This window comes from Haliaeetus albicilla, chromosome 9 (assembly GCF_947461875.1).
Source record: "Haliaeetus albicilla chromosome 9, bHalAlb1.1, whole genome shotgun sequence".
Lineage (NCBI taxonomy): Eukaryota > Metazoa > Chordata > Aves > Accipitriformes > Accipitridae > Haliaeetus > Haliaeetus albicilla.
The window spans coordinates 30,089,652-30,109,542 of record NC_091491.1 but is presented as its reverse complement, the minus strand read 5'-3'; the positions used below and the strand labels follow the sequence as shown (position 1 = coordinate 30,109,542).

Below are 19,891 nucleotides of genomic sequence, written 5' to 3'. Positions count from 1 at the left end.
CCTGTGTAATTAGGTCACTAAGAGGCTAATGGTGTTCCTGTTCACACAATCATTTATATGAAAATTATATTCTGCTGTTCTTTCAGAATCAGTTTGAGGTCAAACCTGCAGGCATGGCTCTAAAAAAGAAAGTTACCAAAAGGTTAGACAAAGAGGCAATCCAGAAGTGCCACCACCTAGTGATAACTAAACCTCATGGATTAGAAAGACGGTTATAGCTACAAAGTATGCGGGCAGTTCTACAGCACCAGGCATCAGTTTACAAAGACTACCAAATAGTTATTTCCAAGGTAAACCACTACATCCAGGTTATGTGACCTGATAAAAAAAGATGCTTATGCTAGTCACCCTAATGGAATGCTAAAAAGAGATGCTCTTCTCACAAATGGAAAGTAGAACCAATCCTGCCCAGCTCAAAGATACAGAGAGAGATGCATCAAACTCCCTCTCACCAGCTTTACACACATACACAAAATGCCAAGGCAGAAAGTGAGTCAAATGCCAGACAAATTAAATTCATGCCAATGCATGTATTGCTCCATGTTTGGGATTCAGCATTATGAACAGTAGGACATAATGTCTGTAACTGCCCTCAAAACACATCTCTTGCCTGGCAATAGGCCTTCTGTTGGCCTTTCTTCTGCCCCAAAAGACAGATTGGTGCTCTAGCAGGTGTTGGATCTAGTGAGACATGGACCAAAGCCGTCCACCAAGCATCCTTAATTCTCTTCAGCACATGGTCTCACGATCCAGTGTAGTCAGAACTGACAGATGTTTATTCCCCTCCTGAGCTCGAGGTCCACTGGAGATGTTGTTCCCCCAAGGCACCTTATGCAAGCACAGAAAGATGCACTTAATGCATCAACGTCTTTGCTAACTCAATAGCTTCTGAAACCACAAATCTGTTAACTGTGGGTCTGCATATTTGCAGCACAAAATGTCCAGGCAAGTCTCCTGCATAATTTTCTTAGTAGTACCACATACGACTTGGGAGTAGTCCAATTCCTATGCAAACAGGGGTACATGCAAAGGCTTAAAAACTTCAGGAAGGTAGACACTGTCCCTGTATAGAACATTCCTGCCAACAGCACCCGTTAAGGGGGAAAAAAAAAGCTTGGTCCAGCTGTAACCAAAGGTTCCCCTGGGCAGCAAGAAGAGTAGCTTTGCTCACAGAATATTTGCATCTCAGCTGAATTAGTTAATGTGTGTTGAACACTCTGAAAATTGTAAAGTGGTATATAAACGCTAAGGATTGTTATTTATTATTGTCTTGGTGCACAACAGCGGAAACTAGTGCCATTTACAGACGCGAATTAAGAACAACAGGAGGTCTATCAACATGCTGTGGGTCTGGGGATTTTGTTCATTTGTCTCCCTCGATCCTGTCTCACTCAGACAGAAATCTCTTCCATAGGGCTCCTACAATCCTCGCCGAGTAGGGCTGGCCTCAGCCCAGCGAAGCCTGTCACAGTCGAACAGCTCTGCTGGGAAGGGATGAAACTTCCACCTGCAAACCTGGGTTATATCACTTCTCAACAGCACTCTTCTACACTCCAAAGCACTGTCATCACTGGCCTTGAAAAGCAAATCTCTTTCACCGAAATTATTTGTTTGGGGCAAAGTAAGACAGAACATAAACAAATTAAAGGCATGTACACAATTCAAGGTAAAGAAAGGGTTACTTTAAAAAAGTTGAGAACTCAGAGTGACATAGGCTAGCACAATAGAGTGGTTCATATACACAAGCGATGTCTTACAAGACTGGTCTCAGCGTAAGAGCAGATTTTTAGACACCGATTTCTTTACCTGCATTGTTAAGAAGCAGCTTAGATAAAAAGATGATTCTAAACCTCCTGTCTGCAGCTTGGGTGAAGGAGTGAGAGGGATTGTCTAGTTTTTAAATTAACTCAGCAGTGCCCTGTGTTCCCAGAACCAGAATTTAGGTTTAAGAAGATCAAATAACTTTTTTTTAACTTTGATTTTCCAGACTAACTTGTAACTTAACTCTGCAGCTCTGATAATGTGCAAATAGCTTTGCTAAGTGATTATATGGCACATATGAATCCCTCCTGAAGATAATTAAAATAACTGCACAGACATAGTCATTCTTTGATAATACAAGCCTGTGTCAAAGTGGTTATTTTCAGTATAACATTGCTGCCTAGACTGCATGCTTTGCACATTCACAAAATTCACAGGATATCGGGAAGAACTGGAGGTACCGGGTCAAGCTTTTACAGACAACTCAGCACATAAAACAAGCCTCTGACATGCTCAGTCAAATTGTAATAGATTATTTTCCCAATAATGCACTTAGGTGTGCACTACAGCTTTCACATTGGAAAAAAACCCGGGCATTTCATTCAGAAGGTGCAGCTTGTTCAGAGACACGCTGCACTTGCAGAGAGACCTGCATTCCTCTTATTTTCCTCAAGTTACTGATTGCTTAGCACACGGTTGCCCTACTGTCTATGAAATGCAGGCACTTCAGCAACTCAAGCTTTGAGGGCCTAATATCAAGGGGCCAATATCAATACTTGATCTGCCATTCAGCACACTGTATGCAACTTTCAAAAGGCAAATTTCAGAGACAGAAGGCAACAGAGCCCCTGAAGTGTTGTTACAGTGACATTCCCTCCTCTATTTGCAGAGCTGCAAATTGTTTTATGAATACCATTCAACCAAAAGTTTAAAATAAACAGCAATTCACTGTCTGTGCTGCAACAGAGGGAGGATCTGCATCCATACCCAGGCTTCAGAATCATATATAACAAAAAGCAGTGGGTTTAGGCACCTCTGAATCAATATAACCACACCACTCTGAAAGCTGGCAAAGGAAGTGTATTTAAAAGGAGATTAGGGTATTTCCCTCCTCCTCCCAGGACAAGCCTTATTTCGTTTGAATGCAGTCAGTTAGCTCCTTTGTTTGCACCCAACTCCAGATTCCTCAGTGCACCAGGCAATCCTATACAATCACATTCAAGAGTGGCAATGTACAAAAAAAGTTTACATGAATTGGTCGCAAAGTACCTACAAGAGCTTGCAAGCTCCTGCAAAATGCCCTCTAGAACAGGTTCCTGTCGCACTGAGCGAGGGACAGAGATTAGAGTTATCAGCTTTGACACTCAGCAGGAATGTGTCACAAAGGATTAAATCATTATATCATGAAGTGTCAGCAAACGCAGCTTTCCTGCCGATCTACCACTAAGTTATGCATTAATTAGTGAGGTACAAAACAAACATGAAATATCTCCAAGCATCTGCCTGTGGATCAGGCCCAGCCAGAGCTATTAGCACAGCATTCATTTCCAAGAGAAGTCACCCAAAGCATCACCAGCTCTTCAAGAGATCCATTAAAATGCAAAGAGTAGAAGTGCTGAAGGGGAAAGCACAGAAGCTAATTGCAATGTTTGTCTTCGCATTTTTGATAGCTGTTTAATACAACTCCTTCCTCACAACCTCAGCACCTGATTTTCTAAACAAGGTCATATATGCACCACTGACTGAAAACATCCTTCCCTGAGAGAGGTGTGGAACAGTGTCAAAAGATCTGACAACATCAACAGGAGAGTTGAGGTAAGACATTTTAGAACAGAAAAAGCACATGGCCTAACAGACTATGCAGTAAAGCAAGAACTGACTTTGCTATTTCTAGATGCAACTGCAAGCGTTCCCCAGCTGCTCAGCACTTCTGGACCAAATCATTTATGAACTCTCACTCCGTCAGTGGGTGGAAGAAATTCCGCATGGTCTGACTGCAAGCCACAGTAGAGAAGATCTAAGCAGACCAACAACATCCCACACATACATCTCTACTTTTCATCTAAATCATTACCTTAGAAGGGTATCATTGGACAAAAAAAAAATAAATCTCTGCCAATTCCTTATGGCTATCCCAGCAGGACTTCTAGCTTCGGCCATGTCTTGTATTTTGTTTTCTGTCCCCAACTGCTGCCTTCTACTGCTTGGCATTGCCTTACCCTGCCAAATTACATCAGCATGCAGACTGTGGTCAAGGTGCATTCTTTAAACTAATTTGTCCCAGTTTTGCTTTGGGATCCCTTCAGTATAAAATAAGATTACTTGCTAGAACTGCCTAACTGGGTCAGGTTGTAATCTCTCTCTCAGGGGCTTGAAGCCACTAGATCAACACCCAAAGACAAAGCAACTATTTGCCTTCACTATTTAAGTAACTTTTGAGGCTAGGCTCTCAAAAACAGACTTCCTTTTCTAGCTTCAGACTCAGAGGGTTGCATGGTTAAACCATCCTATCATGAAGAACAGCAACACCACAATGTTCCACTGTCCTGGTACCATCCCACCTTTCACAGATTGCTGAAGCACAGGAGATGAGGAAGGCCTCTGGTAGTACCGAGGTCCCACTACATATCATTATATTCAGAAACCTGTGCAGGTCTGTGTAAATTTGGGGGCAGCTCAGAATGGAGCATAGGTCTAGGGTGTCCTGACTCGGTGTTTCACCTACAGAGTGATTTTCTTAGGGTGAAATTGGTGCCACCCACCTCCTGTTCTACAAGCTGAAGCCACCCAGTGCTGTGCAACTTCTGCCCACAGCCCTAAACATGAGTGGGTGGAAGTAGTTACCACTGCTGTTTCAAAGACAGGGATATTATGAACCTTAAAGTAATTAATCACCCCACTCAGTGATATGCAAATTACACTTTCGACACCAGCAGGCTCATAACAAAATGCATTAACAATCTTCTAATTAAATGCTTTAAATTAGATCAAAATCATACTGTCTGTCAGGTGAAATATAATGCATCAACAGGATTGTTGTAACTTCCTTAGCATCAAGTGTTTATTCAAAGCTCAAAAGTCAAACATGTTGGGCAGAAAGGAATCTATCTTCCTTAAACTGAATGCTACAGCACATGTTGATTCCCTTACAACCAGAAAGTCACTGAAACAGTGCTTTGAAAGAACTGCAGAAAGTTTATCTAAGGCAGAAGTATATGATTCAGGGACCTGTCAGGGTGGCTGAAGTACCACGCGCAGACTTATCCACTCAGTCCAGGACAATTGCTATTTGCAGTAAAAGGGAATGCAACAGAATGGTAGAAATGAAAGCAAACAGTGGAGTTCTCTTCACTAAAGGAAGCAAAATCCATAGCAGCATCTGTCAATTGGAACATCAGCTGCTGCTCAAAGATTTATTTTTTAATGTCTCATAAGCTGCCTTCCAGTTGCATTAGCAAAAAAAGAAGCCAACCCTCATATTTTTGTTAGTCAGACAGTAAGACAGGTTTGTGCTAACAGAAGTCATAAACCTTCACTGGATATAAAATCCATAGTTAGGATGGGGAACATATGAAGTATGGTTGCAAGTTCCAATAAAGCTACAGTTCAGTCTCCTAAACTCACATCACGCTACTAGTGATCAGAACAAGACTTGGGCAAAGAACTTGAGATATCCACCTAAAGGTCATTTTTCAGCTCTCTCACCCTTGCTCCCGTGCAGGCACACTCCTCTTTTCTCAATAAGGGACGCTCTGCGAGTACAACATCCGAGGGACAAAGCAGAGCCTCTACCTGCAGCTGCCACCACAGGGTCTCACACAGACATGCCTGGAGGTGCAGTTGTCAACTCAACCACTGTTCACAGTGCCATGCTGAAGCAGCCCTTGCAACCGAAGCCCCCTTGACTGGAGGTGAGAGCTAATCTCTTGGCCTTAACCACATTTCTTCCTGGCACTTTCTCACCTAACCAATCTTGCAGAGTCAGCTAGGGTCTGGCTGGGACAGAGAAAGGAACACAGGGAAGGGTTTCAGAGACGTGCCTGGGAAAACCATCTTTGCAGCAAAAGGACGGGGACATGCACAGGAGCAAGAGTGTACGTTTCAAGGCCCAAGAAAAGATGCAAAAGTTTTAGCTGTACAGGAGGTGGTCAAAGCCAACAGGAACCTGGCATTTGTCGAATAAAAATTAAAAAAGACAATCCCAACTATCCAAAAAACTTGCACAGCTTGGAAATACCCTTTGAGAAGTCTGGGCAGGACTATTACATCCTGAGTCTCCTCTAGACTGGACTCTGCCTGTGGGCTGCTCTGGGTCTCTGAGTACACATCCATCTTCTAAATTACCAAAGCTATAATAAAACAGGTCATCCAGCCTTCCTGAGCAATGTCGTATTTGTCTTTAATTCAGCTGCACCTATAAAAATAGTCAGCTGCCTAAAAGAAAGTTGAACAACTGGTTTCTGACTAGAATTGCTCCAAATGTTTTAGCATTCATGAGAAGTCATGTGGAAGAAAAAAGGAAAAGTCAAAAACCCAACAACTCATGTATCCTGGTTACCATCCTCCACTATAATTATAAAATTGCCCTTAAAACATAATTGCATAATTGGGCTTGGCAAGTATTCACCCAAATCTTCTACAAATATTTCCACAGACTGAAGGAACAGGCGGTGAGCCTGCCATGAGAATTTGTGCCCTTAGGACATGTTCCTAGCTATTACACTAAATACTTTGCATCACACCCTAATGTTTCAAAACAGTAGTTGAGCAAGTGAAGCACCAGCATCTTAAAAAAAAAATTGAGAGATTTTCAAGCTATTTTCACTGCACGAATACATTGAGCAGCAATCCCTTTGAACAAAGAGACAGAGGAGGCTATCGATCCTTTTTAACTAGCTACACAGCAAGAATCCCCAGTTAGATGAAATTGGTTGACTTCAGGTAGCTATAACCAAACAAAAGCTACCAATGCCTTGCTAGGGTTACTTTACCAGCCTAGTACCCTGTCCCTTAAGAAAAAAACCAACACAACCCCCCCACCCCCCCCAACCTCAAATGCAAATACAGAAACATGTGGCCTGCAGGGAGAGGAGACCCAACAGAAGCCAGAAATGAAACCTGCAATACAGTAAGGTTGTTTTTAACAGCTGTGCATTATGCATTCAGCAGCACAGGGAATGCCAGCAGGGAGCCTTTATTAACATAGGCCTCAGAGTACAGTGAGCTCCTATCATGATTGGCTTCCCTTGAGAAAAGGCGCACACACACAAAAGACTTAACCCTAGAGAGATCGCTCTGATCCTGTTGCTATTTCATCAGCTCCACACCACAACAGAAGCCAGGGAATTTCCATGATGTATCACAGACAAACAGGTAACGCTTCCAACAATGCCTGAAATCTAATCTACAATAGAAGGTTTCATCAGCAAGTTATGCCAGGTAGGGAAAGGGAGAAAAAATGCCACACAAACCCACACAACAGTCACACTACTGATGTTGTTCAGCTACACAGACCTCGGGAACAGGGGAGGACCGCAGAATGCTTCTCCTGTAGAAGATGCTAATAAGAGCAAGCTGTTGTCAGGACACCTGTGTTCTCAGCACAGCAATCTGCACCGCCACTGCACATATTTTAGGGGCCCATCAGTCCAAGAAACAGCTGGAAGCCTTGCTACAGATGCAGAGGCCCAGCAGGGTAACTCACTCCATTTGGGAAGCTCATATTGGCAGCAGAAATCTTCTGCTGATGCCAGCTCTGCCTCCACTATGAGACTTGCCTCTATCACAAACACTTGCTAGCACACCCAGCTCAGCACCGGGCAGATAAAAGGGAAATGCTCTCAGAATAGGCTCACCATCACTCCTGTATCAGGTGCTGATACAAGCTCTCTAAAGGTCTTGTCAACAGCTCTAAGTTGCAGCTGGCTGCAAATCCTCAAAGTGTGGCCTGTCCTGGTGGGCAGCTCCCACAGAAGTCAGATGCAACCACTGAAGTGACAAAAAGATACACTAGAGGCCTTAAGAATATAAAAAAGGCCACTTTAGCACCAATTTAAACCAGTCCTTCCTCTGATTTGGCGGGGAGAGGGCAATGAGAGGAAAGAGAATGGCATGAAATGTCCTGAGCATCCCTCTTCTGACTCTACAGAGAAGAAAAAGTCTCATGATAGGAAAGGGAAACAAAATACCAACCTAAAGAGCTTGAAAACTGCTCTAGATGATGGAACGCCAATGTGTACCTGGAGTGGAGGAAATAGCTCTGTATAGTCTGTATTTATTCATCTCACCTTCCTCTCTTCTCTTCTCTCATTAAGAAGTAAAATGCAAGAGTCAGTATCCCTAATAACATGAGCTGGTTTGAGGCAGCAGTAGCACTAGAAATTTCAAGGGGTTATTTAATATGCAATGTTCTAGTTCCCAAGACCATAATATATGGCTTTTTTAAGCCTAGCACATCTGTGCATTAAAACACTTTTTTCTTGGGTGCTGAACAGAAAGAGACAGGTAGTATTTATTAAAGAAGTTTCCTAGAAGTACTTGTACTGCAGGAACAATACTCTCTAGGTCAGGTACCCCTAAAAGGTTTTTAATATAAGTGCTATGCGCCTCTCATCACAATAGCAGCAAGTGCTTTACAATCAAAATATCACTGACTGTAATATCACTTGATAAAAATACTCCTTTATCACTCTTTAAGCACAAAAAACCAACCAAACAAAAAAAACAACGAGATGCAGGGAGAGTAAGTAATTAGCTCCTTTCACAACTGGCAGGCAGAGACTTGGTCTCTCCATCACTCCCAGCCAGCCCGCTGCCCAGAACACAAGACTGTTTTTTCTCCATTCTTTTTCTTGATTAATACAGCCCTCCCTTCCTTTGAGGCTCAGTTTATACCTGTGTCAAAGAGACAAGTAATTCTCAGGCACAGTTCAGTGTGAGTACAGGAAAGTTACCCAGCAAATGCACCAAAAGACACCTGTTGTTTCAGTGCAGGGTGTTAGCAAGACCATATGGTCTTGGTGACTATGAATGGAATGCCCAGGAATTGCCCACATTCAGAAAATACTCACTTCACCCACCAGATAGGTAGGTCATTTGCAGTCCTATTCTAATGCTTGGGCCACAAGACTTTGGACAAAGGCATGACAAGCAGCACCTCTCCCTAATTTTATCATAGCCCAACTCTTGAGATCTCCCAGAGTTCAGTTGCTAATAGCAAGGGCAAGACAACACAGATGAAAAAGAGTTAATATAAATAGAAAGCAAAGATCTGACCTAGAGGGCGAGCCATGCAGAGTACAAACATCTGAGAATCTGCACAAAGTCTCCTCGCCTATCATTCATCCACCAATTACACACCAATGTAATTAAATCAGGAAAGCTACGTTTAATTTTCCTATCATCACCCGAAGAGATAAGAGCTGTACATATGGGAGGGATCAGGCACAGGGGAAAGAGCTATTTATTAATAAGTTAAATCCTTTTAGATTTAAGAGCCTCTCTGGCTAAGAAGGGTCTGATCCACAAACACAACTTCTGGGTCTAATCCAGACAAATCGGACAACCCCCCTCCATTTCTGTACTGGGCTTGGTCCTCAAGTCTCTTTTATTCAGAAACAAGTCTCATTGAAAATTGCCAGGCATAACTTAAACAGAAATACAGCTTTTGTTTAAACCCCGTTCTTAGTCTATACATTTAAAACTCAGCAATGCTCATCTCCCAGCCATTATATTAACAACGACAGCCACATTAATTTACATGATTTCTAAACAGCCTAAGGCTCCCTGTTTTCACGAACAGCAAGGCATTAGGGTACATTTGCAGAAATACAAGGCACGCTCCAGCCCATTCTTCTGTCTGTCTTCTGTTGCCTTCTCCTGCATGAAGCAGGAAGAAATGCTGTGGTCCCTGTCCCCTGCAAAGACTAGTAATGCTTAAACAGGATCATATAAAGCTTTCTCTACTTGCTAGCCACACACCCAGAACTGGTGCTCTGGCTGTTTTCTCTCCACTCTTCTTCGCTTCATCCGATCCAGCCCTGCTTCCTCAGCCAGTTATTTAAAGCCCCGATTGAAAAATGTATCAGATCATAATAGTGGATGACTTCCACAGGATCAGGTTTTCAATAACAAAAATCCTGCAGGCTTTGATGCAACCATGGCTTCACCACATAATTTTTTTTAAACAGGAAGGGAAAAATATTTATAACAGCAACTATAAATATACGTGCTACTGACTTTTCAACTTGTTGTCCTTGTTCTCAAGCTAAATTTAGTCTGCTATATCCTGTCCAGCCCCTGGTGAAAAAGCAATACACACACAAAATTGTGCAAAACCTGCAGCAGGCAATTATACTTATCCAGGTACCTTACAAGATAACCAGCTGGACAGGTAGACTCTCATTTAGTGAGTGTAGGTATGTTCAAGGCTATAGAGGAAGTGGTCTGTTACAGTGATTACCCCTCGATACATAAAATAATTATTATTGCTATATATTGCTATAATAAGATAGCTCTGTGCTTCTGAATGAGAAGTGATGTGGGTTATTCACATTGTACATGTAGACCATCCACTTGGTTTGTGCCAAATGTGCTTCAAGGGTGTATATACACCTCTGAGCTACAAAGAGCCATTCACTGACCACACCTGCTGTTTACCAATGTTCTTATTTTACATGTAAAAATGTTTGAGATATTGATTCAAACTTGGATGACTGATTTCAAGGTCCAACCTGCATATTAAAGAGCATCCTTTCGTATCCTGGAGGGTCTCATTCACGTGAGTGATTTCTTAGTCAAAACAATGTAAATATTGATCAGGAACTGACTAGCTAGAGAATCACAGTTGTTAGTCATTCCACTGTTAATGTTAAGAAGCCTTAGTCATGCCAGAGCCCAGGTGATTTCTGCAAGGGCCAACACATGTTTTACCCTGGTTCAGGGATCCCTGCCCGCGATTCAAAGTTTCACGCAGATGAGCACTCCCCTGCCACAATCTGACTTGTTCCACTCGTAGCAAGTTTTGCAACCTAAGCAAGAAACGCAGTTCAGGGGATGCTCCTGTACAAGCATCAGCCGGTCTAATAACCAAAATAAGCGGTCCGGGGCGCGGGGGGGGGGAAATCTGTGTTTCCTACAGCCTTGATAGTGGGGGGGAAACACAATAAAGGGTCGGGCTCGCCTCGCCTCCAGCCCTGCCGGTTCGGCGTGTTTCTCGGGCACCGGCCAGCCCTGCGCCCCAGCCTTTGCTCCGTGCTTCTAAATCCATCGCTGCTAAAGACCGGGCGGACAGGACAGGCAAAAAATAGTTTCCTGGGGGTGAGACCCGCCCCGCGGCCGGGGACCCCCGAGCCTGGCGTGCCCGCGGCGCGGGGAAAGGGTCCGCCGGTGCCGCCCCGCCCGGGAGCCCTGCCCCGGGGTCCCCGGCCGGCATCGCCACTGCCCCCGCCCCGCACGCTCCCTGCCCTACCCAGCATGGAGAAGATGAAGTCCTTGGCCGTGTGGATCTCCAGGGCTCGCTGGTCGTCGTACTCCCTCTGGTCGTGTTTGGTGAATTCCTGGATGAGTTTATTCAATTCCTCCACCCTGGCTCCCGATCGGAAATCCAGCTCCGGGAAGGGAGGCTTGCTGTTGGTGCCGGCGGACCCTGCCTTGCTGGCGAGAGGCGCCGCCATCTTCATGCAAAAAAAAAAAAAAAAAAAAAAAAAAAAGGAAAGAACGGGAGAGAGGGAGAGAGAGAGAGGGGAGGCGGGGGGGGAAAGGAGGGGTTTGCAATGTTGCAATGGAAGAATTGCAAGCGGCGCCGCAGCGCAGCGGCGAGCCCGGGCGCGGGGGCTGCCTGCGCGGCGCGGAGCGGAGCGGAGCGGGGCCCCGGAGGCGCGGAGCGGCTCCGGCCGCCGCGATCAACAAGCGGCCGCGCTGGCTGAGCCCCCGCCCGCGCCGCGCCCGCCCGCGGCACCGCGGAGCCGCCCGCCCGCCGCCGCGCTCGGGGGGGGGGGGCCGGGCCGGAGCGGAGCGGGGGCCGCCTGCTGCCGGGGCCGGGGGCCGCGGGGGGGGCTTGTTTCTCTGCCGGCGTCACGGCGGGCGGGTGCGGAGGCTGGAGCCAGACCTCTGGCTCGGGATAAAATTGCGCCCTTTTTTTTTAATTTCAATTTAATTTTAAACTTCAGCAAAAGCCTTGTCCTGCGAGTGGATTAATAACTGGCTGGGAACTCTGCTCCTCCCACATGCTCCCGAGGCATTCTGCGTTTATTCCTTTTTTGCTCCATAAGCCATCCTGAAGATTGTTTTCATATATATATATATATGAAGTAATTTTATCGTATGTCTTAGAAGCAATGACCAAGATAAAGTATCCTCACTGCTGTACTTGAGACCAACCCTGCCTAGAAGCTCCTGGGAGCTACATAGACAAAGGATAGGAGGGGAAATGGGATCTCAGAAGACTTGCCTGATGTCAAGCAGCCTGTGGCAAGGAGCCCAGACCTCTGATCTCCATCCATTCCCCCATCGTCAAGACTCCATGCTTTTCTTCTGCATGTATTTTTAATGCTTTCTAACTTTTCAACCTGCAGTATTTTTCTCCCTTTAGACTATCTTCTGAGCCTTGTCCCATCGTTGCACATTCACCTTAGTGCATCCACTGGAAGAACTGTTTGTCTTCCTGCCCAGGGAGTGTACAAATATATTGTGTTAGCCTTCTACAGGGCATTTCAGATGCTATGGCACTGATGCAACCTGCTTGGATATGTATTATCCTCTCAGTATTCTTGGCAGGAAACAAAGCTTTCAGCTCAGTCCCAGACTACGGTAAAATGTGTCTACCAAAATTAGGCATGAGGCGTTCAGGGAAAAAACAGGAAGGTGAAACTTAAGCTCAGTATGAAGAGGTTACAGGCTGGTTTCCCTGGTGCATAGTAAACGCAGATGATGGTGTTTAGACCTGAGCCCAGGGGTGTGGCTTGGTTCCTCTGTGCCACTAGTCTTGATCAGAAATGGGAGTTCAGCACCTCTTGCAGTGGGACCTTATCTGAAACAAGGATGAAAATCAAGGATAGGTTTGGACCCTGTAACAGAAACCACAGCCTATTTCAAGAACAGCTGATGCCTCTGGCTTTGTCCAGTAACTACTTAGGCAGCTTTTGAGGGCACTGATAATGCTCATTATCTAAGAAATGATGTCCCAAAGGTAAAGGTAGGAGTGCATGTGTCTGCATGCACATGCCCTCTGCTGGGTGTACAGGCCCTATTGTGTTCAGATACTGCTCATACACACGTAGGCTTCATTCACCGCCTGAGCCTTGGGGATCAGCTGCATTGTCACATGAACCTCTGACCGGCACCATGTCTGACTTTGACCAAGCACCTTTCCTTCATCCCCCTCCCCAGCAAAACCTACAACTAAAACCAATTAACTGATAGCATTAACATAATGCCGGATCTGACTTGCAGAAGAGCAATTAGCAGTGTTGGTGGCCTGCCCTGCAGGATTAGTTCTGCTAACCCAGCTCAGCCCATGCCCTCCCATGCTAGCCTGCTGTGGTAACTGCTTGTCTGAGCACTCAGGACCTCTTGCCTCCTGCCCCTCTCAGGGTTTGAGAGCCCTGTTGCTATTTCCCTGCAGTGTGTTTTTGCGTGGGGTGACAATCTCATACAGGCGGACAGCTCCCTCTTGTGATAACACCGCTCCCACAGAACTCACAGTAGCTCCTGAACCCCAAACCGCTTCAGAACCTGCTGTTTTGCCCTGTCCAGCTCTGAACATCTGTAAGTTCCCTGTGTGCTTGCCACAACCATTTCCAGTTGTGTGGGTATCCTTGTTTCACTTTTGCGTGGTGCAACCTGCTAGCAGCTGTGATGTATGCATCACTGGCACCGCTTGGCAAAGTAGCTGGACCTTTTGATACCAGCTACACTTTTCATCGCCAAGCCTCTTGCCTCATCTTTTTCAAGCTGATGTTCTCCACAAGCTTCATGGACTGGGTAGCTTGCTTTCCTAACTATATGTTATCTGCTGCATCATATTTCAATACTGGGTCTTCCAGTAGTTTCTTCAGAAGCATTTTGTCTCACATTCCATCTTTCAGTAGGTCTCCAAATGGTCACGCTGACTCTCCACCCACATCAATCACAGACTTACATTATCGTTTTTCTCCCTCTTCATTTAAAATGTTTAAATCCCATTCAGTAACAGCTTCATAGCTAGCTTTGGTTGCTGAATTCACTAAACACCTATTGGAAACATAAAGTGCTTCAGAAACAGCTAATGCCAGAAGCGATGGAGATTTCAGTTTGATTGCCTTTTTTAATGGCACCTCTGCTTGAAGTTATAGTCATGTTCATATTTGCAGAGAGTTTTTGTTAGATCAGGGTGTTAACTGCTCCACACTTCTTGCTCATCTGGAGTTTGTTTTATTTCTGGTACCATGCATTATTCAGAAATTGCTCAGAACCAAATAATGTGCTTCATTTGGTGTCTAAGCTCAAACCAACACTATTCACCAAGAGCAGCATCGAGCAAGCAGTTTTAATTTTCTTCAAGAGTCTCTGACAGGTACTGCAGCTCTCTGCCCCACCTCAGCGCTAAGAGAAATTCTCCTTCATGAAAAATAGTTGTACTTGCAAAAGAAGGAGCCTTTTTACAACCCTCTCTGGAAACCTTTGAATGGGCCTTGGTCCCTCAGTGGCAAGTGGGATCTGCCGCACTGTCATATGCTTGTTAATACCCTTGAAACTGCATCAGCTTGCAATTTTACCTCGTCACATCAGTGCAATTTAAGATCTCTGAATAAATACACAGTTAATTCAAGTCTTACGTAAATCAAGCACTGGGGATTACTTGAGCAAATAAATGAGAATGAGATTGCAAGTATGGTTGGTCAGGAGTTTTTCTACCAAATCTTTTTTCTTTTTGAAATGGAAATCTCTGTGGAAACATTGCAGCATCCTCAAAGCTCCTCCTGTGAGCATTATTTGGGATGTAGGAGGAATCTATGGTCTCTGCCATAGTGGGCCCAAGACTTACCAATGAGGACATTCACATCACTTGGGATAGGGATTGAACAATCTGACTACTAAACTGTTTCTCACCCACACTGGAATCTGTGCCCTCCCTCTCACATGCACTCTTCCTTTCTCCCATGTGTTTTCTCTTTCCTTCAAAGTGTCTTCCTTTTTTTCTCCTGCAAAATAGACTCCTCTTCTTTTTCTCCTGCAGAACAGATATCGTCTTTTCTGCTCAGTGCCACTTCCAGCATTTAGAAATAGAACAGGCCACAGAGAAATGAAGCGCAAGAGGAGAAATAACTGTTCTCACTTCTGTAGCATGACCTGAGACCTCAAAATGCTTTTCACACTTGAATAGGCTGTGTCAAAAAACTGCTGGATAACACGTGAGTATTAATACCACCATCCTAAGACTGGTGAAACAGTTCTGCTGCAGCTTTGAAGAGCAATTGGCCTGGGATACCAAGGGAGAAAGACCAGGCAGCCCAGGGCCTGCCGTTCAGTGCATCTCTCAGGTGCTGCAAACTGGTAGGGGGAATTAACTGGAACAAGATCCAGAAATAAGATAGAGCCTCAGATACATCATTTTAGGATATTTCACTGCAGCTGGTAATTAGACTATGATGCAGAATAAGCTAGATTCATCCCTCATTTCATGGAAATTGTACCCAGATTTTCTGAGGCTAAAAGTAGACTCAAGAAACATCTTCCTTTTCTGTACTTAGCACTGAAGGAACTGTAGCTCAAAGCTTCATGTGGCAAGGAGCTTCACCAGAACAAAATTACTGACTGGAAGTGCTCTATTTTTCCAATCTGGTGGCAGCAATTTCTGCTTCATATTATTGCGGTACCTTCTAAGCTGTTCAAGGGTCCTTTGTGCTTTGTGTTGCAGAAATCTGGTCCTGGCCTATAAAACAGGCTGTCTGCCCAGATAAGAAGAGTGACACAGAGCAGGAAAGTGAGCCGTGCACAGGGAGGGAGTCACTCAGCGGCAGATCAAGGATCCTGCTGTGCCATCCTCCTCCCTCTCCTTCACTGGCTCTGCACCCACCTCTGCTCTTCCCACTGATAGCTGAATACCAACCAAGATTTCCCTCCTTTCCCTTTTCTCCTCTCTGCACACTTTCTCTGCGTGGCCTTAATTCCCAGATATGTGACAGTCCCAGGAGGAAGGAGCCCAGAGTAGCACCAAACCTAGTTTCACATTTATCAGGACCTCACTTTCATTAGCTTGCCCTGGTGATATCCTAATGTACTGCAGCTGCTTCTCTGCTCTTCAGGTCTTTCTTTCCCTCCACTAGCAGTCCCTAGTCTGGTTCTGGAGTGAGGCATTTTGGGACTCCCAGACAGGATTGGAATGTCACAGCATGCCATGGCATCACCAAAGCACTCCTTCTGCTTCTCTGCACCAGGGCTTCCCTTCATCCTGGTGCCAGAAACTATGCCTCTATTTCACACACCTCCAAAAATGTCTTCAAAACAGCAGTTACAGGTAACAGTCTTCAGGCTCCACAAGGCTGGGATCAACAAAGGCTGAGTTTAGTGCAGACTCAGGGCAAAGAGAGTCTTTCAGATGAAGTTTGGACTCATGTTCTTTCCCTGGCTCTGCTATTCAAGTTGTGTGCTTCAAAGGGGCAAGACTTGAAGGAACTGTAGCGAACATAAAGTCACACAGCCCCACCAGTGCACTCCGAGACTCTGGACATCTGGAGCTGGCAAGGAATTGGGCTCCTGCTCTGTATGCAGGGCTTCCCCTTGCCTTCCCCCATTTATAGAGGAAAGCCAGTCCCATTTTGGCCAATGAACCCCATCAATTTCACCACCTGGAGCTGTCTCCAGATGGGGACGTGTGTGGTACCAGCTGCAAAATATGTCAGCCAAAGCAGCATGGATTATATTCAGCTCTGTCCCCCACCAAACACCAAGTGTGTCTCAGCTGTTTCCTGGAGACTATGAGAAGCTCTGCCTGCCCTTGTTCTCCCTCCAGTCACCACAGACTTTGTCTAAGTTAGTGTCTGTAAATAAAAATATGGGTGATTTACAGGCACAATTTCCGTATGCAAAGGACCTTGACAGATCAACAGCACCCAGCACACACCACAGTTGTGAGGCAGTCTTAGAAAGGGGTGTGTTGCCTCCTTGACAGACTTAAACTTTTCCTCTAGATTAAAAAAAAAAAAGAAAGCCTCCCCCTGTGAAGAGTTCTGATCTCCTACATCCTGTCAGCAGAACACAGCATCCAGCCGTCCACGTGGCAGTGGAGCTGTGTTCATTAAAATCTTTTGAAACAATGGCATTGAATCTGTCGTAGCCAGCCTCAAAGTACCCATACTCAGGATGCTTAAAACGTTTTCTAAAAGAATAGCAGATGCTTAGTGCATATCCCAAGCTAGAAATATATCTAGCTTGTATATCCTCCAAGGCTTTTGGAGTAAGGTTCTAAGAAGCAGACTCCTGATTCTCAGTCAGCTTCAGACACTAACTATTGAAAGATCCCAGCCAGATCATTTACTATTCTTGCCTCAGTGTCTTTTTCTGGGGGTTGAAAATATACTGGTGATCTGTTTATCTCATTGTTGTTAAGTGTAATTAGATTGTACACAGACACCTTTGAAGTTGATCTGATAAACTTCATAGTTTGTAAGTGGGTTGGCTCAGGGCCTCTGTTAGCAATGTTTGGAAATATTTCTGCTGCTCATTTTCTGGGCTTACGTCAATTTTCTGTCATTAGTTTTATTTTTAAATTGGGATTATCTCAAGTAGTAAAATTTGGATTCGGATCTGAGCACTGTTGAGCGTTGTAGTGCTGCACTGGAGATAATGCTCTGGTACAGGGATATGGCCAGAACATGAAATCCCTGATCTGTATGCAAATTCCCCCTACATGGAGAGGATACAGCTTTGGTGTTTGGGTTTGGTTCCATATATAATAAATAAATTCTGGTGGGGCAGGTTGGAGAATACAAACAGCAAGACATGCTCCCTTACACATCTCCATGCATTATGTATGGCTTGACTACACACATTGCTGTTGTTCATTTGTAGCTAATTACTTGTATTACAGTAATATCAAAAGCCACAAATGAGAATCAGGGTCCTATTGTACTGGAAACCAGATATAAACGTAATGAAGAACTGGTCATTAGCTCATCTGTTTCATTTCACTGTATGCTCAAAGACCTCACTCAGCAACACTCTTTCTACCCAGGAGCTTAGAAAAGTTACCAGCAGGTCTGTGCCTGCAGTGATGTATAGACCTGGGGTGACAAGAACCAATTACACCATTTCTCCTGTGCCAGCCCTCTGCTCACAAGGTGGCTACCAGCAGCAGTTTAACCCTCACATCGTATTCTGCAGCACTTGAGCAGAAATCAACACAGCACTTTTCATGCAAACTTGGTAAAATAGCAACTGTCTTTGTGATTTAGACATATCTGCTACTTCTTTGGAGCCTCATAATGTACCAATCCCAGCATAGTTTGTTATTTAAAATCCCACATTGAGTACACAGGTGTCTCAGTTGTCCAGACCATTGGGCAGTGGTTGTAGCTGTAAAAGATGGATATTTTTCCAGGATTGAAAACAAGAAAGGCTCCAGCCCCCAGACTCTTTCCTGTGTCCCTGGAGAACACACTTCTTACAAGTTGTCATAAAGCAGTGGGGAAAAGGAGGTTTGCAGGAAACGTTGCAATTCCCTGTGGCAGCATCCACACAAAGAGAAAACACAGTCCTTTAGTCATGTGTTGAAAGCCAGTAGTCCCTTTCCTTTGCCTTTCCCCACATTGTGCTTCCTGTTAGAATATCCCAATCTGTAACTGATTGTCAAACCACCGACTTCTGTATCAATTTCCCTTTCATTAGCATGAAGATCTAAGACCTAGGAGTGTCTTTCTATAAAAATACATTAACATAAAATGAAATCTAGGAGGCATGAGCTCTGTGCTGTATTTAACTGCCCTACTTCACTAAAAACCTTCCTGCATCTGGCCACTGCAGACAGATTTTTTTAAGAGCTTGTTTTTTGTGTTGCTGAGATGCAGCATTCCGCACAGCTCTGGCTGGTAGATACGTTCATATCTGAAGAAGGGAAGTCCTGAAATGGATAAACAAAAGGCAGCAACAATCTATAATGAAAAAAATACCCTGTAATGCTTGTGACAGACTGCAAATTTGTCAGATAAAACATTTTACTGGTCTATAATAAGGAGTAGGAGTTTGTGTCCTGAACACAAGACTTGTCTGCCTGCCAAGACAGACAATTGCAAATGAAAAATAATGAAAAAAATGGGAGGCAGGGGGGAAGGAAAGTTATGGAAAATCAAGGGAATTGTGCTTTTCACAAAAGAAAGGTATTAGTGAACCAGGGCTTGGTCAGAACTGCAGCACGCATGAATGTGTTTTTCTGGCTTTAGTTCAACTTGTATATCTAGTAAATAAAATAATTTATTTTCTACTTCCAGTTTTGGGCATGCTGTTTTCTGCTTGCTGGAATGATCTGTATTTACTGTTAAGTGTTTTGTGCTAGCAGCTAGCATACAAATACCTGAAATATAAATGAGTCCCTGAGAAATGAAAAACATCCTTTAGTCCGAGATTATCAAACACCTTTTGTCATGTGGACTTTCAATGCATGGGTGTGCAGTGTTGGGATACCTGCCACAGAAGGACCTTTGTAACATTTTCCCAATTTAATTTTTTGCAAAAAAAAAAGCCACAATATCCTCTGTGCTAGAATCCCTCTGTGACTCCTGTTCTGAAAGCTTGGCATGTTGTCACCTAGGAAGAAAGTCACTGTGTTTCCTCTTCCCTCCTCAGCTCTTTTGCAGACACAGGCAAATCCTGACATTGCTGCTGTCATCTTTCTTCCATTTTCCCTGTTGTGAACTTGCAAGAGGTGAATGAAGATAGATGCCTAGACATTTGCTATGACTTCTGTTCTCAGCTCTGCAAACACTTGCATCTGGCAGCCTTAGCTGTACTGCTTAAACTCAGGGGAACTCTGGCAGAAAGCGCTAGTGTCAGGCACTGTTCAGCATGTCCCCCATCAGGTGGTGGAGTAACAAATCTGTTGAAAAGCATACAACTACACTCAGCAAGGTCTTTTTCTTCAAGGTTCTATAACAAC

The 19,891-nt window shown here is 44.5% G+C and overlaps 1 protein-coding gene across 1 annotated transcript in view; it reads right to left on the bottom strand.

Moving 5' to 3' along the window:
- The window catches only part of MB21D2 (Mab-21 domain containing 2), a 61,598-nt gene extending 50,115 nt beyond the window's left edge, over nt 1–11,483 (bottom strand). The window contains exon 1 of the mRNA XM_069792392.1: nt 11,231–11,483. Within this exon, the coding sequence (XP_069648493.1) occupies nt 11,231–11,441 (211 nt within the window). The 5' untranslated portion in view covers nt 11,442–11,483. The remainder of the gene's footprint in view (nt 1–11,230) is intronic.
- Nucleotides 11,484–19,891: the final 8,408 nt, after the last annotated feature.